General features: G+C 48.8%; 1 protein-coding gene across 2 annotated transcripts in view; it reads right to left on the bottom strand.

The window, feature by feature from the left end:
- Window positions 1-2,063: 2,063 nt before the first annotated feature.
- LOC144159357 (protein tudor-like) overlaps window positions 2,064-25,492 on the bottom strand; it is a 49,719-nt gene continuing 26,290 nt past the window's right edge. For both annotated transcript variants that reach the window (XM_077690779.1, XM_077690780.1), the window contains exons 8-11: window positions 20,573-20,860; window positions 15,715-15,843; window positions 6,873-7,152; window positions 2,064-5,945 (exon numbers count right to left, since the gene is read on the bottom strand). In XM_077690779.1, coding sequence (XP_077546905.1) covers window positions 2,563-5,945; window positions 6,873-7,152; window positions 15,715-15,843; window positions 20,573-20,860 — 4,080 coding nt within the window. In that variant the 3' untranslated portion in view covers window positions 2,064-2,562. The remainder of the gene's footprint in view (window positions 5,946-6,872; window positions 7,153-15,714; window positions 15,844-20,572; window positions 20,861-25,492) is intronic.

The following is a 25,492-nucleotide window of genomic DNA, read 5'->3' as shown; positions in this document are numbered from 1 at the left end:
ACTGCTCACTACCTCAGGCTAGCAAACGCTGCACTGACATTGTTGTGCCAAGCTAATGGAGGCCGTGCTGTGTAGGGAACTTCTTCCCACTTGAGATACGTTCAGCGATCAGACAGGTCTTGAATGAAGAGCAACACGTTGCACAAGCAGATTATGTTTATTGTAAACAAGGATGAGTGAAAAATGGTGACCAGCTTTTTGTGAACAAAATGTTTCATTTCTTAGAAGTTAATCAATTTTCTTTATTGTCATCATTACCGATTTATTTCCAAACAATTGGCAAATTTTGGACAGCCTTTTCTCGAAAACCGTGACGTTCCCTGGATTGCCAGCTTGAAATAAACACAAATTTTAGCACGTTAATATCGTGACACCAACTAAAATAAATGTCTGTATTACTTGGTACATCTGTAGATTTAACCCGAAAAAACCCCAATTTCGGAATGGTTTCGCAAGACAAAAAACAAAAAATTTCTCCTCGACTGTTAAGAAAAATAGCACCCATTTTTATCCCCGCCCCTTTTCTTTTAATTATAAAATCCGAAAACAGACAACCCTACATATACCCTAACAGCAAAAGCTCGTTACAAGATATACTCAATAGACCCAGAACACACTTCTCGTAACCAAGGTATCTCATATGTGATGGCAAACATAGGAAAACCAACCACCAACCAAACTGTTTTCGTTCAAATGTCTCATAACTGTTTCTTGCAATGAAGTTTTACTGTACCAGTTTTACGGGTTGGCGTAAGGTCCAGGAAGCAATATTTTGTCATGGTATGTAGGACTTAAAGGCTCATTAAAAGTAAAAAAAATTGACCACATATCTTTAGTGCATATGTCGTTGACAGACAATACAGTGCCTCCTCTCACGCTCTCCCTTTTTCCAATCGTGCCTCTTCTGCCACAAGAAATGCTCAAGATTTGCCAAAGCCAATTCAATTTTAAAGTTCTGTGGCTAAGCGCGCCTTCTATGGAACGTTTCGTTACTGTTGGAATGCCGCCACAAGGCCTAGCCTTGGGAGTGAGCTTTTTGTATTCCGAGGTCAAAATGTTGTTCTCAACGCGTACTTTACTTGCTTTTGCAAATATCAGACCCAGTTATGCTTTGATGTTTTGCCTCAAATATGTGTAATGTTTTCTTCTTGCTGAACAATTAAGACAAATATGGAGCACGTTTCAAGATTTAGCAATTTGGAAAGGTTCTGCCCATATAACCTTCCCGAAGAATTTTATCTTTTGGCCGGGTGACTGATTTGAGGGACATACCAGAATCTTCTAGTTAAAGTAGCTCAAGACTAGTCTTTAGAACTGCGCCAGGCCTGCACCGCCATACTTGGGCGTGCAATACAACTATGTGGGATTGGCGAAAAATGCATGGGCCAACAAAAGTGCCGTGGAAAGAAAAACATTTTTCCTTCTTTGAGTATTCCTTCACAAGTGCGTCGCACTGATCAGCATGTTCCCGTTCTGTCAATGGCTCAAACACTGACATTTTTGCGCCTCCTAGTAACGTATGCAGTCTTCGCAGCATCTCTTCAATGTTCTTAATGGTGGTGTGTAGCAACTTTAAAAACCAACCAAACCACTGCACTTCAGTCTCCAAGGATGGCATTTCACTGCCACGGCTGAAGGTTTCTGAACCTTCCTTTAGGAATTGTACGTGGAGATCAGTGACAGAGCTAGAAAATAGTTTCCAAAGTAAAGGCACATTTTCACTTTCATACAGCCTACCTTGTAAATGCAGTAGCTTAACTAAGCTTTTCTTCGTGGCCTCCTAATAAGTTTCAGTTCACAACTAGCTGTGCGCTCAGAAACTGCAATTTGTAGCCAACTTCTAAGAAATCGGCTGAATCAAGTTCACCGCAACGTTCACTGCATAAAAAATGGCCATAGCAGCCCAAATTGTCCACAATTGGGCCAACTCAGCAGAGTATGATGAACAAATCCACAAGGGCAGCTGCATTCTAGACTGCAAAAATGCGACAGGACAGTTCCATTTTCTTCACAGGCCTTGAAGGTGCTCCACTCAGCCAATTGAAACGACGGACACCGCAACGGTCCATCAAAAAATAACTTTATTCTCTCCAACCATGATACAGGTACTCATATAGTAATCATTCTCACAATCTCAAGTAAACTGAACACAAACCAAGACGAACAGTCATCCTGAGTGAAGGAAAATAAAACGATCAAAGTGAACAAATGAAAGAACACAGATGAACAGCAGTGAACGGGATCGAAAAAAAGATCTATGAAAAAGGAACAACTTGGGGCGCGATGCGGCACGTGAGACTGTCCTTGGGCTACAGTGCTTCGCAGACAAAAAAATGAGAAAGATTTAAACCCAAACAGAGAGAAAGAAACAGATCTACACTGCCCTCAAAGATGCAGAGCAATGGGGCGAACCTAGAGGAGGAGGGGGGAAGAAAACCGCAACAAGAGGGTAGGCAAGGTGGCACCACGGAAGAACAAGTCCTCGTCGACACAGGCACTTTCCGCCGACTTGCCACAATTGCACAGAGTGTGCCAACCTTCCACAAATCCCTCCAGCCTTCCTTAGTCTCCCTCATCGCTTGGAGACGCAAACAGCTCTGGGTTGGTGCAGACACCCGGAACGACGCACTCATCCGGCATCCTCCTGCGGGAAGGATACGGCGACACGGTGGCTTCGGCTTTGAAGCCGGCCGCATCTCCGCCCGCGCCGATGGCACTGGATACGACGGGTGTGACTGCGCCTGCCGCAGCGCTGTCGTTTGCTCCCACTCGCTGTAGTGACGAAGGCCCTTCTCCTTTCTCCGAAAGTGCAACAGGCCTGTCTTCCGGGGTTGGACCACAAGCCTCCCGAGGGCTTCCTTCATCCGGCTTCTCAAGTGCGAGTGCAGATTCAACTTCCGTCGTGGCAGTATCACTTTCTTGTTCGGGCTTTGCTTCAGGCTCTGTTTTATCACCGTGTTCTTTGCCAAGTTCCAGAGGCACCTCTGCACAGGCCGGAGCTTCATCCACTGGTACCGAGCCAACAGTAGCCGACTCGGAGGCCACAGGCGACTTGTCGAGCTCCCCCTTAGACTGCGAACCATCCGCTGGCACTTCTTCAGCCACAACCAGCGAAGCATCTCCCGTCACTTCTGTCTGGGACTCGACTTCTGGCAAGGGTGCCTCGAGAGGTGTTGCTTCAGGTACGCTGTTTGGGGCAGACACTCCGGCAAGCACTGCATCCTCCAGAGCTAGTTCCGACGTCAGACCTCCAACGGACGGTGCTCCGGCAGAAGCAAGATCGGCGGCATCAGCAGTCTCCTCTGGCACAGTGCCGTCGGCAGATGTTGGCCCGCTCTCGTCTTCATGACGCGTCGGCGCTGCGCTCTCAAGGACAGCCGTCTCAACCTTGACTTCTGACTCCTGTTCCTCAAAAGATGCTGCTCCAGCCGGAAGCTCCAGCACTGGCTCTTCGGTGCGGATCACCACAGCCACGTCCTCGTCGCAAGAGTCCTCTTCGAAAGTGGCCGGCTCTTCCCTAAGCGGTGCTGCTGCTCCTGGCGGAGCGGCCAGGCACGGCTCTTCGATAGGAAGCTTCGCAGTCGCATCGTCTTTGCTGGAATCATCCTCAACAGTTGTCAGAACTTCCAAAGTGGTCCGTTCTTCCTCAAGAGGTGCTGCTGCTGCTGCTGGAGCCTCCGGCAGCGGTTCTTCGATGGGAACCATCGCAGGCTCACCATCTGCCCTAGAGTCCTGAGCCGCAGTTCTCGTCTCTTCGAAAGCGGTCGCTTCTTTCACTTCTTCGGGAGCGAGGTCTCCGGCAGTGGTCGTCCCAGCTTGATCTTCGGACGGTGTGTCCTCTTCAACCACTGACGGCAACAGCTCCTCAGTTACACCTCCCTGACCATTGAGATTGGCGTCGGTTCCCTCTTCCAGCAGATCGGCATCCGCAGCAGGCTCTCCAGAGTTTTCCTTTTCATCCAACTTGTCTCCGCGGGCTTCAAACTCTGCCTCCTCAACTGCTTCGTCTTGGAGTTCACCGTCCTTGGCCTCTGGTATGTCAGATCCCCCAGCGATAGCCGTTTCGACGCCATCACTGCCTCCAGGCTCAACACCCGAGCTTGTGACGGCCTCGGATACGTCGGAGTCTTGGGCCTCCACAACTGTCGGAGCTGCGGCGTCGCCTTCATCTCCAGTTCCGGAGGTTGGAGCAGCCTCTGGAGTTTCCTGGGAGGCAGAGCCCTGCGCAGCATCGCTGGGGCTCACGTCACCCCCGCTGTCCTGGCCTTTGAGCAGCTTCCCCAGGACGTCGATGCCCATGTCCAACAGCCTCACGACGTAGCGGCCGTTCCGCTCCCCCAGAAATTCCGCCAGGAGCGAAGAGGCGGGTTCTGACTCGGCAAGGCGCTGGAGTTCTTCCGTCGCCTCTTCACCGAGCTTTCCCTCGGGGACGTCCAGCGTGCAGTGAACGGCGAACAGGGGAACTTTTACCAGAGAGCTCGGCAGAAGGCGGATTCCGGACACCTCCACGGTGTCGCAGTTGCCATAATCGACAAAGTGCACCAGGGCGGCGGCCGAGTCCGAGGTCTCCAGGACGGTGGCCCGGTAAGGGGTCTCGTCCGACCAGAAGACCATGCAGGGCTGGGACATGTCCACCGTCGCGCCGTCGCCAGGGGGCAGCTCGAACAGCTGCGCCGTGAGGGTCTCCAGAGCGTCCAGCTGCTCGACAAGCTGCACAAAGAAGTCGGTCGGCGACTCCACATGGCTGACCTGGACTTGCACCTTCTGGTGGAGCGGGACTTCGCAAACGGTATAGCCACTCCGAAGCGGAAGCTGGGTGAGGAGCTCGGTTCCATCTGCAGTGAAAAGACGAACCGCCGGCTTGATGCCGGGTGCCACCGTTTCAACTTGCAGCTCTGCATCCAAGACAAGCTCCTTGAACTTCTCCAATGCACTCGGTCCAGCAGCGCCCTTCAACCCGGCAAGCTGGCACTCCATGCAGAATGGCTCCAAGCGAAACTCTTCCGAGTCGAGAGTCACAACCGACTGCACAGACTCCACATTGCCGTAGTCCACGAAACGAACCTTCAAACCGCCCTCGGCGGCAGCCCCTTCGACCCTAGCCCTGTACCAGAGGCCATCCGCAGAGTAGAGGGCGCCGTACAGGGTCTCGCCATCGGGATTGTCTACAACCGCAGCGCTGCCCACGCCCAACACCTCCTGTAGCTTGTCTCCCAATGCCTCGAGATCGGCTTGGCGGGCCAGGGGCAACACGTAGAATGAGTCGAGCCCGTCGACGTGGGTCACGGTACAGCCCTCACGGGTCGGTGCCTCAGTCACAGCGTCTGCAGAAACAGGGGCGGGTACGGCTTGCTCCTCAGTGTGGGATGTGGGCGCCGCTTGCGGCTCTGTGCTGGGCGCTGCAAGCTTCTCCTTGAGCAGTGCGGTGATGTCTGCCCCGTCCTTGAACAGCCTCACAGTGACCTCCATGCCCCACGTCAGCACCTGAAGCTCCAGCTCCGCATCGGCCACGAGTTCCGTGAACGCGGCGTCGGCGCCCGCAACACCGGCGAGCTCCTTGGCCCCGTCGAGCTTGCACTTGTAGCAAAACGGCGGGATTTCCAGAAACTCCGGCGCGATCTCCCGAATCTCGGGCACGGTGTCCACGTTGCCGTAGTCGATGAACTGGACGTTCATGTCCCTGACGACCTTGGCGCGGTACCAAGCGCCGTCCTTGGGGTAGAAAGCCACGCAGGGAAGCTTGGCGCACGGCGCCACGATGGGCAGGGGAGCGTTGACGTAGCACTCCTCGAGACGCGTGGCCATCTCTTCCAGCGCAGACTCCTGCTCTTTGAGCATGACGTAGAAGCCCGAGAGGCTCTCCGTGTGCATCACATAGGCCGCCAGCTTGCCAGAGATTTTCGACAGCGGCGGGTAACAGGGCAAGATTTTGTGGATGCTTTGCGCTGTGCCGAGCAGGGGGGTAGGGCATCCCATAGAGAGAGAAACGGGGGGGAGGGAGAGAGAAAAGCACATTCAGCGGTTGACCGACCACAGCAAGCCTGCAGCCAAGCCACAGCCAAGCCACCACAAGCAAGGGCACCTCTCCCAAAAGGCACGACACCATGCAGCAAGCAAGGGCAACATGCAATAGTATCCAGGGCTAATGGTCCTCAACCAGAAGCTGTCACAACTTAGGCAAGCACTTTCTCCCTTCCGAACAAGTCTCAACTTGCTGTGCACAAGTTGTTACGAGCCAAGAGTCGCGTTACACAGGCACACGTGCAGTATGACGCAGACCATCAGAGGCAACTGGCATTTCAAACAGGCCATTAAATGTCCACCAGGAGGAAAGAAGAGTGAACCGATGAGTGACAGGCCTTAGCCCCGTGTGCCAACACGTCATGAGATGTGAATGAAGAAGACCCCTGATGCACCGGCAATAGAGGACGTGCAGTCTGAAAGCACTCGAGTGAGCCCCGATAGCAGGTTCCTTCGGAATGGAAACCACATGATTTCACCGCCCGTCGCAGAGTGTCTGCAAAACGACTCTCGCGGCTAGAATACAGAGTTGGCAAACAACGGCACTCTTCACTCCTCTCGGGGACTGTTGTCCTGACTGTCGGCACAGTTATCATCCCGATTCTCGTCGCCGTTGCCATCACCGCTCTCTTTCTCTTTCTCCTCTGCGCTGCCACTGCCACCATCGTTGGCACCGGCGCTGCCCTCGCTACCACCCTCGACGTTTTCAACGTCGTCACCGGCTTCACTAGCCTCACAACTAGCCTCGTCGCCGCCCTCAACGTCAACTGCTGCCTCCTCAGGACTACCAGCATTGGCGGCACCATCATTACCACCATTCCCGTCATCACCGTCATGATCATCAGGCTCACCACGATGTAGGGCCCGTGGCTGCGTGGGTGCAGCAGGTGGTGCTGCCACTCCATTGGTTTCTGGAGCGCGTTCTGCTTGGACCAGAGGAGCTTTCTCAACCGCTGGAGGCGATGTCTCTACCACCGGAGGAGCTTCTTTCTCGGCCACCGGAGGAGCTTCTTCCTCGACCGGCGGAGGAGCGGGGGGCGGAGCGAAGGAATCCAAGACATTCACCTCGTCGTCCCCGGAGGTGTCAAACAGGGAGCCGGCCACTTTGGCCGCATCAAGCTGCCGATCAACCTGCACACAGGAATGGGGAAGTCAAGCATGCATCTAGCCAAGCCAAATCGGTTGAACCCTGCAAGCAAAGCACAGGAACGTACAAGGTTCTGCAGAACGGCGAAACTGGTGAGGAAAGTGAGCTGCAACGTTAACTTTTGCTGTTGAACCACTAAATTGCGCCGCCACGAGAGATGACACATTTCATGTCCGGAAACGAATGTGATAGGCAAGTGAAAGGTCAGATGTCTCAAATTTCCTTGAAACACTCCTTCAGTCTTTGCAAAAGCGCCATTTGGGCAGAATCGGAATGAAGAAGGCATAGTACACCCTCTGTAGAGTTAGTTTAGATCAATTTTTTGGGCCATGGTGAGTTTGGGGGCAGGGGAAGGTGCACGAAAACAACGGGACCCTCCATGTTTACATCCTCCACTGCAGTTTCGCAGAAACACCTTGCCAACAGAAACTCTTAGCATGCAAGGTGACGCAAACACAATGAGCCGCAGTGACATGATACATTAAGGGGGGACGCGGGTCTTAGAATGGTCAAAAATGGCCAAAATATCGATTTTGAGAAAATCCAATTTTTGGAATTATTGTACCTTCAAGCACCTGCCTTCAAAATATCAACACGAAATTCCACCAGGAAATACTCTAAAATCATGTTTTGAAACGCCTCGAGGGCCACGAAATGCCCCGAATTGGGCAAAAGTTGCTTCAAATTCCCGCGCGCCCCGCGGGCGAAGCAGCCGACCGATCGCCGCCATTTTGGTCTTGTTTTGACGCTTGTTTCTTTGTGCGCATTTTGCGATATCTCAAAATGGCGTCGCTTGGGTAGAACGACCGCCCTTGCCAGTTTTCCGAAGGCACCTTCTCGGCCGCCGATTGGCTAGAGCGGGCGCGCGCGTTTTGAGTTCGCCATACGACCCCTCCCATTGGTCGGCGCGACTGCTGTCATGGCGGTCGCCATCATGGCGTCTGCTACGCGCGTCTGACGGAGTCCGCTCTTCTGGCGCGGCGCTCGCTTAGAGCAGTTTTTTTTAGTTTCTTCTAATTCTTCCATCGCGTACTTTCGTGAATGATGCCAGGAGACGTACGTTTGAAGAAGACGACCCGTCATGCGCACGGGAAGCGAAAGCGTCATCCGCCTATCCCAAGGTCGCGGTGCGACTTCGGGCCGCTCGACTCCGCCGGATGAGAATCGTTTGCCGCCTCGTATTGCCTCGCCTGCCCCTTCGCCTGACCTCCGGAATCCATACCTGGTCCAAGCACGTCCTGCCGGCTTGACACGAGGTATTACACAGCGAAGGAGATCGCCGCGCGTACGGAACATGCGGACGAGGTCAAGCGCGGAATGGAGACCAAGTCAGCAACGCAGCGGAAATTCGACCTCCTTGAAGTGGATTTGGCGCACTCAGAGGAAGAATCCGGCACAGATTTTGTCTTAGTGGATTTTGCAATGCTGAAGGACCTTTTTGCGCACGTCAGGTGCGGCAAGTGCGGGCTGGCGGCGCCGGATTTGAGGAAGCCTGACCGGCAGTACGGCCTCGCCGTGAAGCTCCAGGTGACGTGCTCGGTTTGTGAACACCGTGTGGAACGTTTTTCCTCGCCAAGGACCGAAGGATCTGGCAATATCACTCTTTTTGAAGTTAATATGGGGGCTTTCAAAAGTATTCAAAGCATCGGAAAGGGGGTGACTGCTCTGTCAGATTTTTGTGCTGGTATGAACTTGTCCCACAGCGGCCTGCACCACAAGACATTCCAAGCGCACTTGAGGAAAGTGGTTCAGGTTTGCGAGGACACTGCAGCAGCCTCTAAAGCTGATAGTGTGCGTGCCATCAAGGACTTGTACTCGGACCTTGGTCAGCCGCCAAACAACATAGATGTGATGTTTGATGGCACGTGGATGACAAGGGGACGGTTGTCACACATTGGAGTGGGCTGCATCATTGAAGTGTACACCGGCTTGGTGATTGATCATGTAGTCCTCTCCAACTTTTGCTTAGGTTGCGCCATCGGACCCAAAGCTTCAGATGAGGGCTACGAAGATTGGCTGGCAGACCATGAGTGTCAGCGAAACATTGACTGTGGTGCAGGATGCATGGAGGTAGAGGCAGCCCTGATAATGTTCAAGCGCTCGCTCTCCAAGAATGGGCTGCAGTACACAACCGTGATGTCCGATGGAGATAGCCGCACCATGCACGGCTTGAAGGAAAAAGGCGTCTATGGGTTTATCCCCATAGGCCAAGAAAGTTTGCCTTTCGGCTACATTTATTTTCCCCAAAAGACTCTTTTGAGGGCCAACAACATGATGCATTTGCGGAAAACGCACTGCGCAGTGTCCCACCCCTGTATCCTCTCAAACTTCCAGCATAAAAACCGCGAATGAAATAGCCTCACCAAAGAACAAAAAAAGGGGGGCACCTAAAGCAAGTTTCACCCTCACACTTTTGCCGTACACAATTTTCTGGGTACCACAGTGCACTGTAATAGATGATGGCACTTCACGAAGGACTGTTGCAGTTTTCACGACGCCAGCAAGACACCACCAGATTTCACAACGCTAACAAAATGCCAACCGATTCGAAGTCGATAAATTTTGCTAAATTCCTGATGGGGTCCGTTACTTGGCCTTTTGTATCTCCAGTTCTAGTTGACATTTTTGGAATCCAAAGACAGATTTGAAAATGGGAAGAACATGTCTTTGTTACTGGGAAATTTTGAAGCTACACTACTGACGGTTCATCTCGTAACACATGGCCAAACTTCAAATGCAGTTTTCTCAGTTTCATATTTTTGGTCCCTTCCCTCAGCCTTTTGCAGCTTTTTGGAAACTTCTTTTTGCTTCATAAGGTCAATCTTGGTACCATTTTTTTCAGTACAGCCTGAGGCAGCCGATGACATTCTTAGTTTTTCTGTTTAGGCTATGCATAAATAATGACTTGCAGTTATTTTGATGAGCCAAAATATCCAATACTGCCATTTTTTGTACTTGACATATGTTTTTATGATGCCGTGACTTTAGAGAAAAACGAAGAATGTCATCGGGTATGGGAACTCTCTGGTTATCCATTCATGTAATTAAAAGCGACAAAATGCAATGCGAAAGTTCATTAAAGCTGCGTAAGAAATTACCTAATTGCGGTTTAGACTTTGTATGATAACTTTTGAACTAACAGCACCAGCTCAAATATAATTGCATATTTGAAATCTACAGAGAAAAGCACATCCGTGTGCAAATTTTCATAAGTTTCTACCCATAAATAAAAAAGTTAGTTTTAAGACCCTCGTCCCCCCTTAAGGGGACGTGCTCCTCCAAACAACTTTTTTTTTAATAATGAAGTTAGGAGGCTGAAATTTTCACAGCTTGTAGAGATTGAGCTCCTCTGGTCATATATGCAATCAGATTTTGAATAGCTGCTCCGGATAAAATGTTACGCAGCATGACTTGCAGAAAAATGGCTTTTTTGTGCACTTTTTTTTATAGTAAAAATTTTTTCTGAAACTTTTAAAATAGCCTAGGTGGTTCCTTATGAACTGCAGAGTGCACAAATCTACCTGAAAAAGCCTCATCATCATTTTCCTCACCACGAAAAAAAAATGACTGGTGTGTGCCTTTTTTTGTTCTGTATATTTTTGTTTTATGACCCTCAGAAATATCTAAGGACACAAATTGCATAATGAACAAGATTTGTGCACTCTACGTGTTATAATTAACATCTGTGCAAAATTTCATCCTGATACGACAACTTTAAGTGGGAAAATAAGTGTGCACAAACTCAGAAAACTGACAAAAACAACAAGCTGAGAAAAACGCAATTGAAAGTTTATTTCTTTGGCAGATTCAGAAATTCTTGCTTGAACAACATGAAATTTGGTGGGGATACAGTCTGAAATGTCCCCATTGAGGTACTAAAACTAGAATGCTCCTGCTGCATAAGTTGCACCGTCACGGTTTTTGCTGGGGTAGTCCTTGGTATGGGACCGTTTCACCAGGCTGCGGCAATGGGGCTAGCCTTAGCAGTCAGCTTGGCACACATCTGCCTGATCCTCCGCTGGTCACTTGCATTGCTTAGTCTGACCAGTTCTTCTGAAGGGAAGATTCCCAGTTCTTGGAGAACTTGCTCAAAGCTAGTGTGGCCCCTGTTGAACCACAACCCTGCGAGGGCAGTGGCAGTCTCCACTACAGTGAACTGCAGGTTGTACGATAGTGTCCTGTGCCAGATGCGCAGTGCTGCTTCCGTCTCCATGGCATGGGATGAGCAGTCGACATTTTTTTTCACACACAAGAAGCATGAAAGGCTTGCCACACTTCCTCCTCTTGCTCATCAAGCTTTTGGTGGCGGCTACAAGTACAAGTAGTTTGACAGCACCTCAAAATCCAGGCAGGGACCAGTGTCAAGAGAAATGGCAGTGCCAACACTGTTGTGGCTCGTGTCTTTGCTTCTGCCAAGTACCATCAAAAATCACACTGAGGTCAGTCAGACCAGCTTGCAACGCAGTTACTTGCCTTGCTTCAGCAAGGTTGTCAGAGACGCCTTTTGTGGCCGCAACATGAACTTTCTTGGCAGTGTTGTAGAACGTCTTTTGATGCTGTGGTTTGGGTAGACCAAGAATGGCACAAAACCTGCACAGCTGATCGTGTCCGATGCCAACCGCGCGTGCAGCGAGTACCGCTTTCACATTGACGGCGAAACTATCACGGGGACTTCCCCTGCAGAGTCGACCGACGGCGGCAGCGCGCTGCGACGAGTAAACAGAAGAAATCACTCCCGCAGTCACTCCCGCAGGGCACTTCTCGTTCTTGCACTTCAGTTCCAGTACCGATGCGAGGCCCTTCCGCTTGTTCGCAACCTCAACTACGACGAGTTCGCACTTCCCGCACGTCGCGCACACGGCGGCACTCAAGGTCAGTCAGAGCGCCGACTTCACAGATAACTGCACCGCTCCCGTGGCTGGCTGTCTCCTCACCTTGGAAGGCTGCCGACTTCTCCGATGCGCCTATAATGCCGATATCTTCGCTGATAAAATCAGCCCCGCCTGGTAGAGCCGCGCTTGCAACGCTTGAAGGCCCGGCGTCGTTAGGCCTCACGGTGCCGGTCGTGCCGGCATTGGCCGTGGTCGTCACAATGCTGCACCGCTTGCGCTTTCCTTTGTACCGGCATGAAGTACGCTGCTTCCGGCGACAAAAGTCACGCTTCTCCTCACCGTTCACGATTAAAAACACACGATAAGGAAATAGAAAAGATAGCGCGAAGTAGCGAACGGAACGATGCGGGCGATGGCGGCTCACAAGCGGCAAGAGCCAATGGCGGCCCCGCTTTCGCGTCACGTGATTTAAATGCCCAGTGGGAGCTCGCAAAACAAGCGGGAAGAAACATTTTTTTAATTTTTTTTACGCGGAGATACGAAGCTGGCGAGCGGCTCAGTCGAGAGAAGAAGGCTTGATCTACCTCTCTCCAGTGACCGAAATGGCGGCGAGCCACGCTGCCGTGCGGAATAAATTCTCAAACCTGGCCGAAATTTGGCTTGATTGCGCGATTTCTTGGGTCACCGCGAGTCATTCAGACACATTTTTCACTAAGTTCTCGTTCGTATTTCGTTTTCATTTTTTTACCCATGAAAGAAGGATAGTCAAAGATGCTAATGCAAGGGAAAACAAAAAATCGGTATATTTCGAAAAAATCGCGTTTTTTCGACCCGCGTGTCCCCTTAAGGGGGCAGACTGGTCTTAGAGCTATTTTTTTTTTATTTACCCACCAATTTTAATGAAAGTGCACTGCATTATAGTTATTTGTGCTGATTTCACATCTGCCATTAGATTTTTTGTAAGTTGATTATATTTTGAGTTAATTGATGATTAATTGCCATTATTTTGGGTCACAGTTACAAAATAACCACTCCATACAGAATGGCAATTACCACGTGGCTAGGCAGACAAATAACTAAAGAATACAACATAGGAAGAACTTTTTTGATTCAGTTATTTTTGGTCGTTTTACAACACAGTGAACTTCGCTTCTCCCACGCTTTGCCAGAAATGGATCGCAGGTGGTGCCAATTGAACGCAATAATAATTTTCCAAAGCCTCCATTTGAAAAATTTGTTTCCAACATTGTATTCTCCACACATTTCGGTATCAGGAGCAAAAAGAGTTACAGTTGTACCTGCTCTGGGTGCCGAGATATCCGAGGACGAAATGCTAGCTTTGCATTGCAAGAAAAGAGCCGTTTCACCATCGAATTCTGCGCTAACTGAGCTGTAGAGTGCACTTTAAAATTCAATTATAATATAATAACAAAATATGGGGCCTTTTGATGAGGATATTTACAGACTAATAGAAAAATGGCCGTGGAGGCTGAAAATTTCTGAAAACGCTTTTTTTGACCGTTTTTTGGCCCCAAAGACCCAACTGCCCCCTTAACTCTTTCACGACGGCGCCATAGGCCATCGGAAGCCAGCGTCCGATGATTTTAAATCTCCCGCAAAATCTGAAACCCGCGCTCCACAGACAACTATCGCCATCTGGTGTGTTCATTGGCAACTTCTCTTTCAATTTCGGTTTCGTTTGTTTATGTTTCTCGTGTGGTGGTGGCGTAGCAAGAGAAATTTGAACCGAAGGGGGAGGGGAGGAGGAGGAAAAATGGCGTCGGATTCGCGCCGCGCTCCGCACAGTCGGACTGCTGTAGCAAGCACTTCGGGAGCTCCTGCTGTCGATTTTTCTGATTCCAGCAGCAGTGAGGGGTCAAGCAATGATGTGGGATCTTCAGATTTTAGTTAGGACGACGAAGCTCCGGTTCAGGTGCCTCGCACTTCAACAAGCGCTGGCAGGTAATTTCGTTGTAACTCCGCGCTGTATTTATAAACAAAACGTGCTTCTTATCTGACGACTGCGGTTTTGATTTTGTGTTTAGGGTCTCGACAACGTACGGCCAGGATATTTTGCCAAATGCACCGCGCCATATCGCGCTATCACCTTCAAGATAACCTGGCGCTCGTGTCAGATTAGCGCTGCAGCGTTCAGGTGCGACGCTTGTCGAGAGCGCTGGATTTTTTTTTCTTGTTTTTTACCACCGAACTGATAAAGACTTTGTGCGAGGACACAAAAGAGTATACCGTAATTATCCGATTCTAACGCGCACCAGATTTTCCTGACAAAAAGCCGAAAAAACTTGCACCTCCGATTGTAACGCGCTCGCAACTATGTGAGCAAGAAAAACGAATGCGAGAGAAACGGGTGATTTATACCCCCAATTAATCTCATTCATCTCTCTCCTCGTCGCTCTGCGCTGACCGGAACATCACGCCCTCGGTGCCGCCAAGCACGTTCGCGATGCCACACTTCTGAACTAATGTTCAACCATGGTCGATGGGATCGTGGCCCACGCCTCACACGCCCATCCCGCGAGCTTCTCCAGAGGCGCACGCTTCAGCCGACCGCTCGTTTTGAACGCCTGAGAGCCGCTGCTGCCATTGCTGTTATCAAGCGCGCAAGTGGAACGATTTGACGATTTGCGTGAACGCCGATAGAAAAGCCTAGGCGCCTATGATTCCTGCGTCCGAAAAATCGTTGCTAAAAGCTTGAGCGCCATCTTGACATGGTGATGGCGATGGGTGGGACGAAATTTCCGCTGTTTCGGTTTCGGTTTCGTATCCGATTTTAACGCGCATGCAATTTTTCGACCTATTTTTCCCATAAAAAAATTGCGCGTTAGAATCGGGTAAGTACGGTACTTGGATGCGCATTTTACAGAGACTCACTCACCCTTGAGTGCCCTCGCAGCGTGGTACAGCCGTCAGTTGTGCTAGGTTGACGGGCCCTCAAAACTCCAAACCTTGGTGTACACTGTTGATTTATATATTGAATCATAGCCAAGGAACGTAGGAACAATTTGTATATCTTAAAATACCTGAAATAATTTTTATTCTGGGTAAAAGTGCCGATTTGTGTTTTTCGTATACTTTTCTGGGTGGCTTTTTTCTGATTACTTGACGAATAAACGGTAAGTAATTGTACCTTTAACAAAACTGCTGCTTTGTGTTTGGAAGAGCAATCTATAAGCTACAAAATAATGCATAGCAAGGCTACGTGTGTCCAGTAGCTCAAGAGAAAAAAAACATTTTTGTGGAAGCACCTAAAATCGGCCGTTTTTCCGCCGTAACGAAAGAGTTAAGACCAACGAGTCCGTACAAAATCTCAAACCAATTCTTGTCACTCCAGTGCAGAGGTCTGCTACCAGTAGGTGCAATCAAACTTAGCGATCGGCTTGGCTTGGTACGATTTGCAGAAAAACCAGCCTTGTCTTGGTATTGGAACCCCAAGAAAGGAAAGAAAAATACACAGCAGCGACTACTAGTGAGGACTAGGAAAAAATGAAGCCCACGCTCATAGAAAAAAAAGAAAAAAAGGAAAAAAAAAATTGCCACTTAGGATCTCACTTTCTGTGCGGGTACCTAGAAGAATAGTCACACCATTTTCACGCGATCCAATGGTGGTCGATCAAGAATGAGCCGATTAAAAGAAACGGCGCACGACCCGTCAACCCACATCCACAGAGTCGCAGAGTGAGCGCTGGACCTCACCTGCAAGACCAGCTCCTTGTACAAGATCTTGGAGGACAGCTCCTTGGCGTCCACGGGGAAACTGGCCGACAGGACACACTGGAACGCTTGGCCCGGCTGAGTTGTCAGCTCTTGCGGGATTTGCTTCACCTAGAAGAGAGAAGGAGACAAAAAATAAAGCCATTCCACTCAACTTGAAAGCTGTCGGAAGTGCAGAGCAGTGATTCGCCATAATGGGCTGTAGCGCCGTTATCCGCCCACTGCTGCCACCCAATGCAATTCCAATTTCCCGCCTTCACAGCGCTCGCGCGCCCCCTGCCTGAAAGTGTACCAGGGGGAGTTCTGTTCTTTTTGTGCTTGCTTTTCCACCCGCACAAGCCAGCGTTGCACTGCCACTTGTTTTCGCTTACTATAGTAAAAACCAACCCAACGAGCATTCCTAACTAAATGAACGCAGGCACTGTCGATTAATTACGTACCTAGTTTCGTTTGCACTAAGCAACGGGGAGATGTATGACAAGGGCCAGCGGTTCACGAGTTTCGATATAAACGAGTTTCGATATAGAGGCTTTCGAAGCCTCTAGGTTACACCGCGACGATGGAACGCTGTGTGGCTCTACTTGGGCCCAGCAAGCGAGCTACGACAACAAGGCAAGCCCCTAAAGTGCTCTGCACTTAAAAGAGGGCCAACACACAAACTACAAGCGTCCTAGCCACCCACGCCCTCTGTTCCCACCCTCTACAATCGACCAAGTAGCAAACTCACAACTGCTGTTTTTTGCACCAACTGCTAGGAGCACATTACAAACGACGGATGTATTCACACAAATGCCAACAGACACTCGAAAAGTAGACTGCACATAACTGCTGGGGACAGGGACCATAACAGAGCTCCTCATCTGCCACGAGGGCAGTGGGGCAGGATTTGCGCTAATTTATGGAACAAATTCAAGGGTTTTCAAGGACCTTCAAAGCTCTGCGTGTGAGCTTTCCAGGACGTTTTCTGCTAGAAATCCAAGTAAGACCGACGTTCAGGGGACGATGGAGACTTGAAATTATGAGAAATCGCCAAAAAGGGGGAATGTTTCCCGAGCCAACATTTCAACAAGGGAACCTGGCTTCGAAAAAGTCCTCTGATGAAACAAAATGTCCAGCGACGCTCACTTTTTCGACAATTTCTCATCACAGACGGGTACACAGATAACCAGTGTTACAAAATGCAAACTTTTATTCCCTAAAAATCAATCAAGCCACAACACCCACTCAGTCTTTACATAGCTTTTGAATTTTTGCATCAATGTGCTGTTTGTTCTTGGCAGTCTTCTTAGCCTGTCTGACTTCATGATACAAGTAAAAGCACTCTACCTCCGTTTTTTTCTGCATATGAGTCAGCCAAAGACGTTAATTCTGCAACACCGGCTTCTACTCCCTTTTCTTCTTTTCAAGAGTTTCAACCACTTCATCAATGCACCGTTTGTTGTTCCGGTTTGCATCTTCCAGCTTCTGCCCTTGCTGGGTTTCCAAGAAGGCATGGTATTGGTTCCACATACAGGCCACACATGCTCTCAATCCTTTTGTGATAGGCACAATCAAAAATGCCACTTGCTGCGTCTACAGCATAACAGACAATGCATTGTGAAATGTGAGAAATTTTATGTTTTCTACTAAAACCTGGCGATTCCCGTTGAATCCTCTCTCTACGCTTGCTTGGCCATGACAAGCATATACAGCAGCCTTACAACCTTCCAAAGCTCAACATAAGCTGGGCCGACGTCCAGAAAGTCAAGAAAAACTTGTCAAGTGCATGAGAGCTTCTTTTAAACAGCTGCACCTCATGTTTGTGCTCCTGAAGCAGCTCAATAAACTGTGCAATCACAGTATTGCTTGAATGCTCGTGGATTCTCTCTGCTGCAATAAGTGCACGCAGAACTTTCTTGAAGACTTCCAGGCACTCACCCGGCTTAGACGACATCTGCCTGGGGTTTCGTGAAGAGAGGCCTCCCACAACGGGATATTGTAGGTGGATTTTCTCCAAGATCCTTTTTGTGACACTCAAAAGAAATTGCTTGCACTGCATGCGAAATTCAAATGCATCTTTTGCCCTTCCTTTGTGGCTTTCAAAAATCAGCTTTGCTGTGTGTCTGACATCCATCTTCTCAAGTGGCATATGGTTGTTTAAATCTTCAGTCAATTTTCAACAGGCCGGTGATTCCCGCTGATGATACAAGTACAGAAAGCTTGAGAAATTTTGTTAGCAGCCTTCGGACATTATTCTCAAGGTCTCTTGCCAGGAAAAACAAAGGAAAAAGAAAATACGAGTGCCTTGTCTGTCTGAAAATGTGTTGGAAATGGCTGGAGGGCCATGGCAATGACAACTGAGCTTTGCTACCAGAAGCGGGTCACAGCAAAAGTCACAGACACTCTGAAAGGAAGCCCACTTGGGAAGCTTCACTTCCTCTCTTCTTGCCACTTCCACCTGCTATTCGACATCAGGCTAAAGGAGCAGAATCCGCTCTATCACCGGCACATTCTCAATCCACTGATGTGCACAAAACTGGAGAGGAAACAGAGCTTGTCCGGTGACAGCCAGGAAGTCTTCCCTCCTGGCAGGTGCATCAAAAAACAACCTGCTCACACTCGAGAGCAAAATGTCCAACCTCCATTTGCTTGCTGTAAGAACTTCCTCGTAGGCATTATGTACGGTGTGCAAGCTACAGCTGCCCAAGTTTAAGCACCTCACCTGACAGTGCTTCCCAAGGTACTCCTTTAGACTTCTGAACGCCTTAAGATTCACATTGGGCCCATCCATAGATATTTGCACTACTTTATGTAATACCCCTGTTGCACGGGCACTTTCAACCGCAACCGAGTTGATCCGGATTGAGCTCAATCCAATCCGGATCGGGCGCTGCTACACAGCAGTTTGTATCACGATTGAGCGTGATCCCGCTCGAACTCAATCCCGGTTCCCCAAGAGCGTTTGAGGTTTCCAAGCACGATCGGACAAAAGCGGTGATACTCTCGTCCCCGCTGAGTAATGGCACAGAAGTTGGCAGCTTCAACTAACACCACAAATTGTATCAAATAACTTGACCCAAATAAGCATGAAATAACATTTATATAGTTACATATGCCTACGACTGAGCAAGGTTACCAGACACCGGCCATGCAATACATTTTTGGCACCATCTGGTGAATGTGAGTGCAACCGGTGCAACTTCTCCATTGGGATTGAAACATGCCGTGTAGCAGTAGCGGTGCGTCGAGTGCGCTCGAAATGTCAATAGCACCAACTAGCCCAACTTGAGGTATTGAAAGTGCCCTTGTGACAGCGGTATAAAGGGAAGTGGTTACAAGGCATTAAGGAGCTTTCTTTGTAGGTCTTCAGCCCTGACATGGCCCGCCCATAAACATAGATGTGAAGTAGTGTGCGGTGACCGACTGTGATACATGCCAGTACAGCAGGTGACCGTCCATTTGCTTTTGCTGGCAATGCTCATTCAGAGACTCGTCGAACAACACAACGTAACAGTCGCTGTTACCTATCTCATGCCGCAGAGAGGACAGGAAGAATGGCCTCAGACCATGGCACGCGATATACGAGTACTTCTGCTCTCCACAGGTAAAAGCTAGCGCTACCTCACTGTCCGGAAACATCCTTTTAAACAATTCATTCACCCGTGATGAGAAATGATATGAATAGTCAAAGTTACAACCTTCAATGTCCACAGGACTTCTGCATCCATCACAAGTTCGTGCTTCTTGCACGTATCCATCAAATGCGACCCCTACGATGGCTCTGGGTGCCGTTCATTTGGTCGACATTCTGAGATCGCCGAGATGCTTCTCATCACGCCATTACTCCCGGCTGCTTGCATGTACTCGCTATGTTTTGCACTTTTTTGGTGACTTTTCAGAGCAGACTCCCCCATGGCAGTGATGTCAAGGGACTTGAAGCAAACTGAATTTTGCCTCGTGCGACTTTGACGCGTTTGGCGCAAGCCAGGGTCGTTATTTGTCGTTCAGCAACGACTACTGAAATTTGCATTTTTCAGGCGTCGGTTGCCCGCACGTTCACAGACACACACGACGCTACATCTGCACAAAATGTCACGATACAGTCGTACACGCAAGCCGAGCAGACAAAGCAGCAGTTATCGCTGTTCTCAACTGGAAGCTGGAAGTAACAGCAAATGGTGGACACGCCAATCAATGTGGCCGCAAGACTCATGTTTACCTGTCTCAATTTCAACAAACTTGCAGCGGAAATTAGGAGGGTTAACATTTTTTCAAACATAATCACTGGATCTTCACTAAAAATTAAAAAGTTGAGAAATTCAAGGATCTTCAAGGGTCCGTTAAAAATTCCAGGACTCTCACGGCCGTGAAAACGGGATTTTCCAATATAAGGGTTCTCAAAGGTTTCAAGGGCCCGCACGAATTCTGGGGTGGTGACCGCATCCCTCAAAGACTGACAACAGAATTGCATTCTGCTTCACCAACTATTCACCCCTCGCCAAAGTCTATCGCGAAAGGTGGAACACTGCTCCCCACTATGCTGAGCAGTGGGACCTCAAGTGCTTCCATCTGTGAAAGGAAGCGGCGGCGCATCTGACGGGAAGAGAAGTAGACAAGCGCTTCTCTTCCCGTCCTGTCATGATGCAACGTCGCTTTCTTTCAAAGTTACGTACCGACCAGCCCAAGTTGAAACTCTTCTGGGCTTCCATCTGGTGAACGACACATAAGCTTCACACGAATGCATTCAGTCCGGCACACTCAGGACGAGAAACTGTTCCGTTCGGATTACCACTGCCCGTCCGACACACTTTCACCGGTTAGCAGACACCTGGAACTAAGTGAAGGGAAAGAAGGAACGCACCTCGGTGTGATGCACCACCCGGGTGCCGCCCAGGTCGACAAAGAAGAGCTCGAGCTTGGAAGGGGACGGCCGCGACCGGACCACGGCGCGAGCCCACGGGGTGCTCAGGGGCTCCCCCGCCGACCCCTGCTCGTTGCCGCCGGGCAGTCGCGCCACGCAGCCTTCTCCCGGCACGGGGTTGCGCAGCTGGGGCGCCGCCTCGCCAGCCTTCTGCAGCGCCTCGGTCAGCGGCTCCACCCCTTCCACCAGGCAGCACCACACCTCTGACAGCGACACCACCGCCGTCACCTGCGAGAGAGGCGAGAAGAGGGCTGCCATCACAGCTTCCACTTCTTCTCAAAACTAGAAAGGAAAAATGCGGAAGCTTTAAAGCGGGCACTGTCGAATAAAAGAACAAGCACCATTAAAGGGGGACGTGGGTCTTGAACAATTTCGTTGAATTTTGAACTTAATTCAGCACAGTCTTGCTGCTTTTTTTCCACTGGTTTGAAATATGCCATCATTTTTTGAGTGAGTCAATTGGTTCCCAAGATAATTAGAGGTAATTAGCCATTTTGGGAGAAACAATAGACAAAACAGTGCTAACCACAAAACTGTAATTTTAATATTTTCTAATACTATGAACACTGGTAAATGCACTACAGGAAGCAGTTTCTAGATGTATGGCTTGGAACTAATTTTACAGCTCAATAAACTTCGGTGTTTGAAATAAGCATTCAAAGTGGTTCCTTGCCACTGGTGCCATCAAACTTCATTGAGCTACAAAATTAGTTTCAAGCTATGCATAAAAAAACTGCTCCCTATAGTGCATTCACCAGTGTATTTCATAGTATTAGAGAAATATGAAGACTACAGTTTTGTAATTAACAGTTTTGTCTATTGTTCCCCCCAAAATGGCTAATTACCTCTATTCATCTTAACTAGTTGACTTACTCAAAGAATAATGGCATCAGTGGGAAAAAGCAGCGGCGAGCTTTGTAGAGTTTACTTATGTAAAAAAAGTTGCTTTAGGACCCATGTCCCCTCTTAAAGCCGGCCTCACCCCCATGCACAAACGCATTTCTGAAAGGACATTTGTCCAGGGAGAAAATCTGGCAATCACATGAAAGTGTGAAGGACCTAGGGAAACTTGCCATCAATTTCTTATGCGGGGAAAGCGTGACTCGTCGAGCATTACGCTCCAACAGACTAGTTTCCTCGCTTGATTCCAAAAGAAATGCTTATACATTGAGAAAGGATGACAAGTTTCAATGCACAATAAGGCAGCGATGCACAACTTGAAACCACCCCTACTAAATCGATCCGCACTACAGTACACATCGCCATACCTGCCAACCTGGGGACCCCAAAAATCGGGAGACAAAAAAAGGGGGAGGGGGGTTTGCAGCATACGTGACCTGTCTAGCCTACAAAATCAGCCTCAATTTCAAGACCAAAATCTGCAAACCAAGCAAATTCAAAAGGACATTGCTGTTGACCAAGGAATCGTCCACACTCTCCCGCTTATCAGCGCCACCAACAAAGCTCTGGTACTCGGTCATTGCCAAATGCAGTTTTATATCGTTTTTCCCAACGTGCACCACGCTCACATTGCACACACGAATCATACAAAATTCGAGGTGCTCGCATTCCCGGGGTGGCACAAGACACAAAAATCGTTAATAAAAACTGCAAATACCCGTTCGGCTTCGACAACGCCATGTTAAAAAGGGCCTACACGCTCGTTGAACCAAAATGGCTTCTATGCCACTTTCGCCAATTTCGGCTGGATACCCAACACATGATGGTAATTACGATGCGGCGGTGCTGCCTGATGTGCTTCCGTTTTTTCGAGGCACTGTTGTGGCACTTTTTCAGGAGATTAATGGTCGTTCTCATACAATCGGGAGTACAGGTGAAATTTCGGGAGTCTCCCGGGCGAATCGGGAGAGTTGGCAGGTATGCATCGCCATATCTAGGCAGTGCCTCTGCATTGTTGCCGAGACCATAATTGCTACAGTGCAACTGCATGCCGGGAAATGAGCGCGTGATTTGATTGGATTGAGAACTAGCTTGGATTGGACATCGCGAGAGACAAACTTATTAACAGTAACCCACGTGTCATTGTGATTGAGCTGAGTTTCATACACTTTACGTGCACTACACAACAGCAATTTAAAGTTCCAGTGGAAGTTTGCCCAAATTTGTTCATAGCATCAGCTGTAAGTTCGGCAATTGCTCTATTCAAGGTATGCAGAAACCACACACATGCACTTTTGACCTAGTAGGGGGGAAAAAAAACCATAAGGTCACTCTTCGAACATTCCAGCAGATTGGCACATGCCCACAAAGGGGGATTGCCCAAGGTTTAATACAAGGGTAACCAGATAGGCAGAACAGTAATGATGATGGCAATGTGGTCATCATTATCATCATCAGCCTATCTACACCCACTGCAGGGCAAAGGCCTCTTCCATAGATCTCTATCCCATTGTTACTGTGGTCCCGTGGACAAAAGCAAAGTGGGAGTGGGATTTCTAGTTAATAAAAGCATCGCTGGCAACCTTGACAAACACTATAGCATTAACGAAAGCGCAGCCAGGCTTGTAATTAGGCTTAATGTGATGGTCACTGACCTTCAATCCCATAGCATAAGCTATTAGCATCAGCAGCAAAATGGCACTTTACTCAGGGGATTGGCCAAGAAGCTAGAAATTGGTCATTTGTGACGTGTACCGGCACGGGGAATTGGCCAATGAGTTGTTTTATATGGGTCTCCTCACAAGAGATTGACCAAGGTGAAAAGAATGGCTATAAGAATGCAAACATAACACTGCGTTCTTCACTGAGCTCGAGCACATTCTGGGCTTCACAGCCCCTCTTGAAGCTTGCCTCAAACCTTGCCTTCGAAATTTTTATTCATAAGCCTTTAATTTGCGTTGTGTTTGAATAAGTGTTGCAAATGCACGCTAGTTCATGCGGGATACTCATGTCACACTTTTTACATCCAAAAATGATGTTTGGCTTCTAAGTCACATTCACGAAGCAACTAGTGACTGAACTAGCCCAAATGTGACTCAGCAAATTCAAACCCAAGTGGAACAACACCATATGTTTAATTCAAAACAGCCAGTTCTTGGCCCTTCCATGGCCATACAAACAAAACAAAAACTGATATAATTAGTAACACGAGTCCAAAACAAATGCTTCATGTCAAACGCTACACCCACAAACACACGAAACAGTCCAACAGTGTTGAGAGATCACTCCACATTCCAAGACCCCACTGCGTGCAACACACGGATATGTGGAGACTGTCCCGACGCCCAATCTGAGTTCGTTCCCCGTGTTCTGTGCAGACTCCTTAAAGCTGAAAGCACAGGGCAGATTGAGCTCGAACGCACACGACTCGATGCGTCACTGCCCCTTGATTGACGGCAAGAACCACTGAGGCATCTGCAGTGAAAAGAAAGCGACTTCTCACAAATATGCTTCACCACACCACTGCTTCTAGACCGCCTAATGAATAGGCAACGTCTTATCAGGCCGTGACAGAAGATGGAAAGTGGATATAGTAAGCTGACCTGTTTCTGTCACGCGTTACAGGCAGGCAACCAAAGGCAACCAATGTAATGCCCTGGTGAGGGCAATGTTTTCCTTATTACCATTCTTCAGCAACAAGATAATGCCCCCCGTGAACACCGCTTGGGCGGCGTAGAGGGGCCGGATCTGCAGCCAATAGGAAAACGGCTAGGTGAACGTCACGGCATCACCATCTGCACGCTTCTCAACCAGATGGTGTCGCGCAAAAAAAAAAAAAAAAGCACGCACGTGCATTCACAACACGATATCACGCACCGTTTTCATCGAATGCTTAATCGGTATCCACGCAAGTGGCAGACATCACAGCAGGGAACAATTACAGAAGAACACAAGAAGAACCGGCCGAAGTAAACCGAGGTGCGCCAGGCGCGCACAACAAGCGAACCCTGGGTTGCTTGCTATGTTTGTCTTCTCCGCTATGTGTGCGTTTATTGATAAATAATAGGCGATTGTTGGGTGAAACCGCAGATAAAATCAAATTTATTGCAAAACAGTCTGAAACAACTTGCCCAGAAAGTAAAATAAAACCTTTTTTTTTAAATCACAGAAAGCTTTGCTCGTGACGGACTTAATCTGCAAACAATGTGCCTCTGAAATGCGAAGATTACGACCTTTGCAGGCCATGTAGACTACATTTCCAGGCATTGCGAACTTCGCAAGTGCGAATGTTCGTTCCACCAAATTCGCAGACGAAAAACGCACCATGTAGAACTTAAGCAGGCTGTTTTTTTCCTACCGGCTCTATTCCTCTAATGGACACCTAGCTTTGAGAAACGCCTCAGTTTTGAGGAGCCCTCCAGGGAAGAGATGGGATGCAATGATGCTTTACCAATCTCATATAAGCTCCGACATAAGTCATTGGTCGACTCCTTCAAATGATGCAGTCCTACTCAAGTACTGCATACTACAGGCCTTCTTGCTCCCCATGCGTTAACTCTTTCGCTACCGCGCCTATTCAAATCGATCAACTTGATCGATACTTTGGGAGCGCCTTTTCATAGCGTTCCAGGGGTTGCTCGAACAAGTAAAGCTGTTCAGTTAGATCAGAAAATGGCCTTTCAAAATCAGTTTTGCTTTTATTTTTGCAACGGAAACATGATTTCTGACACACTTTTGATTTACCTGGGTGTGCAAAAGGGGCGTGGTCATCGCGCATCACTGCTACCTACGAAGAATGCGTGCCATTCGTAATTACTCTGCACCAGCATTTGTTTTTTGCTATCAGGGCGTGAATGGGGAACTAGCAAACGATTTTCAATCGTCAGGTTTACGCTCTGACAGTAATAATCCCAGAAATCGGCTGAAAATATCAAGCAGTGCCTGGTTGCAAAGCTACTT

Source organism: Haemaphysalis longicornis, unplaced genomic scaffold (genome assembly GCF_048455015.1).
Source record: "Haemaphysalis longicornis isolate Haplotype H1 unplaced genomic scaffold, Haemaphysalis longicornis Haplotype H1 scaffold_10, whole genome shotgun sequence".
Taxonomy (NCBI): Eukaryota; Metazoa; Arthropoda; class Arachnida; order Ixodida; family Ixodidae; genus Haemaphysalis; species Haemaphysalis longicornis.
Note: the sequence above shows the minus strand (reverse complement) of the source record. Positions and strands in the feature narration are given on the sequence as shown.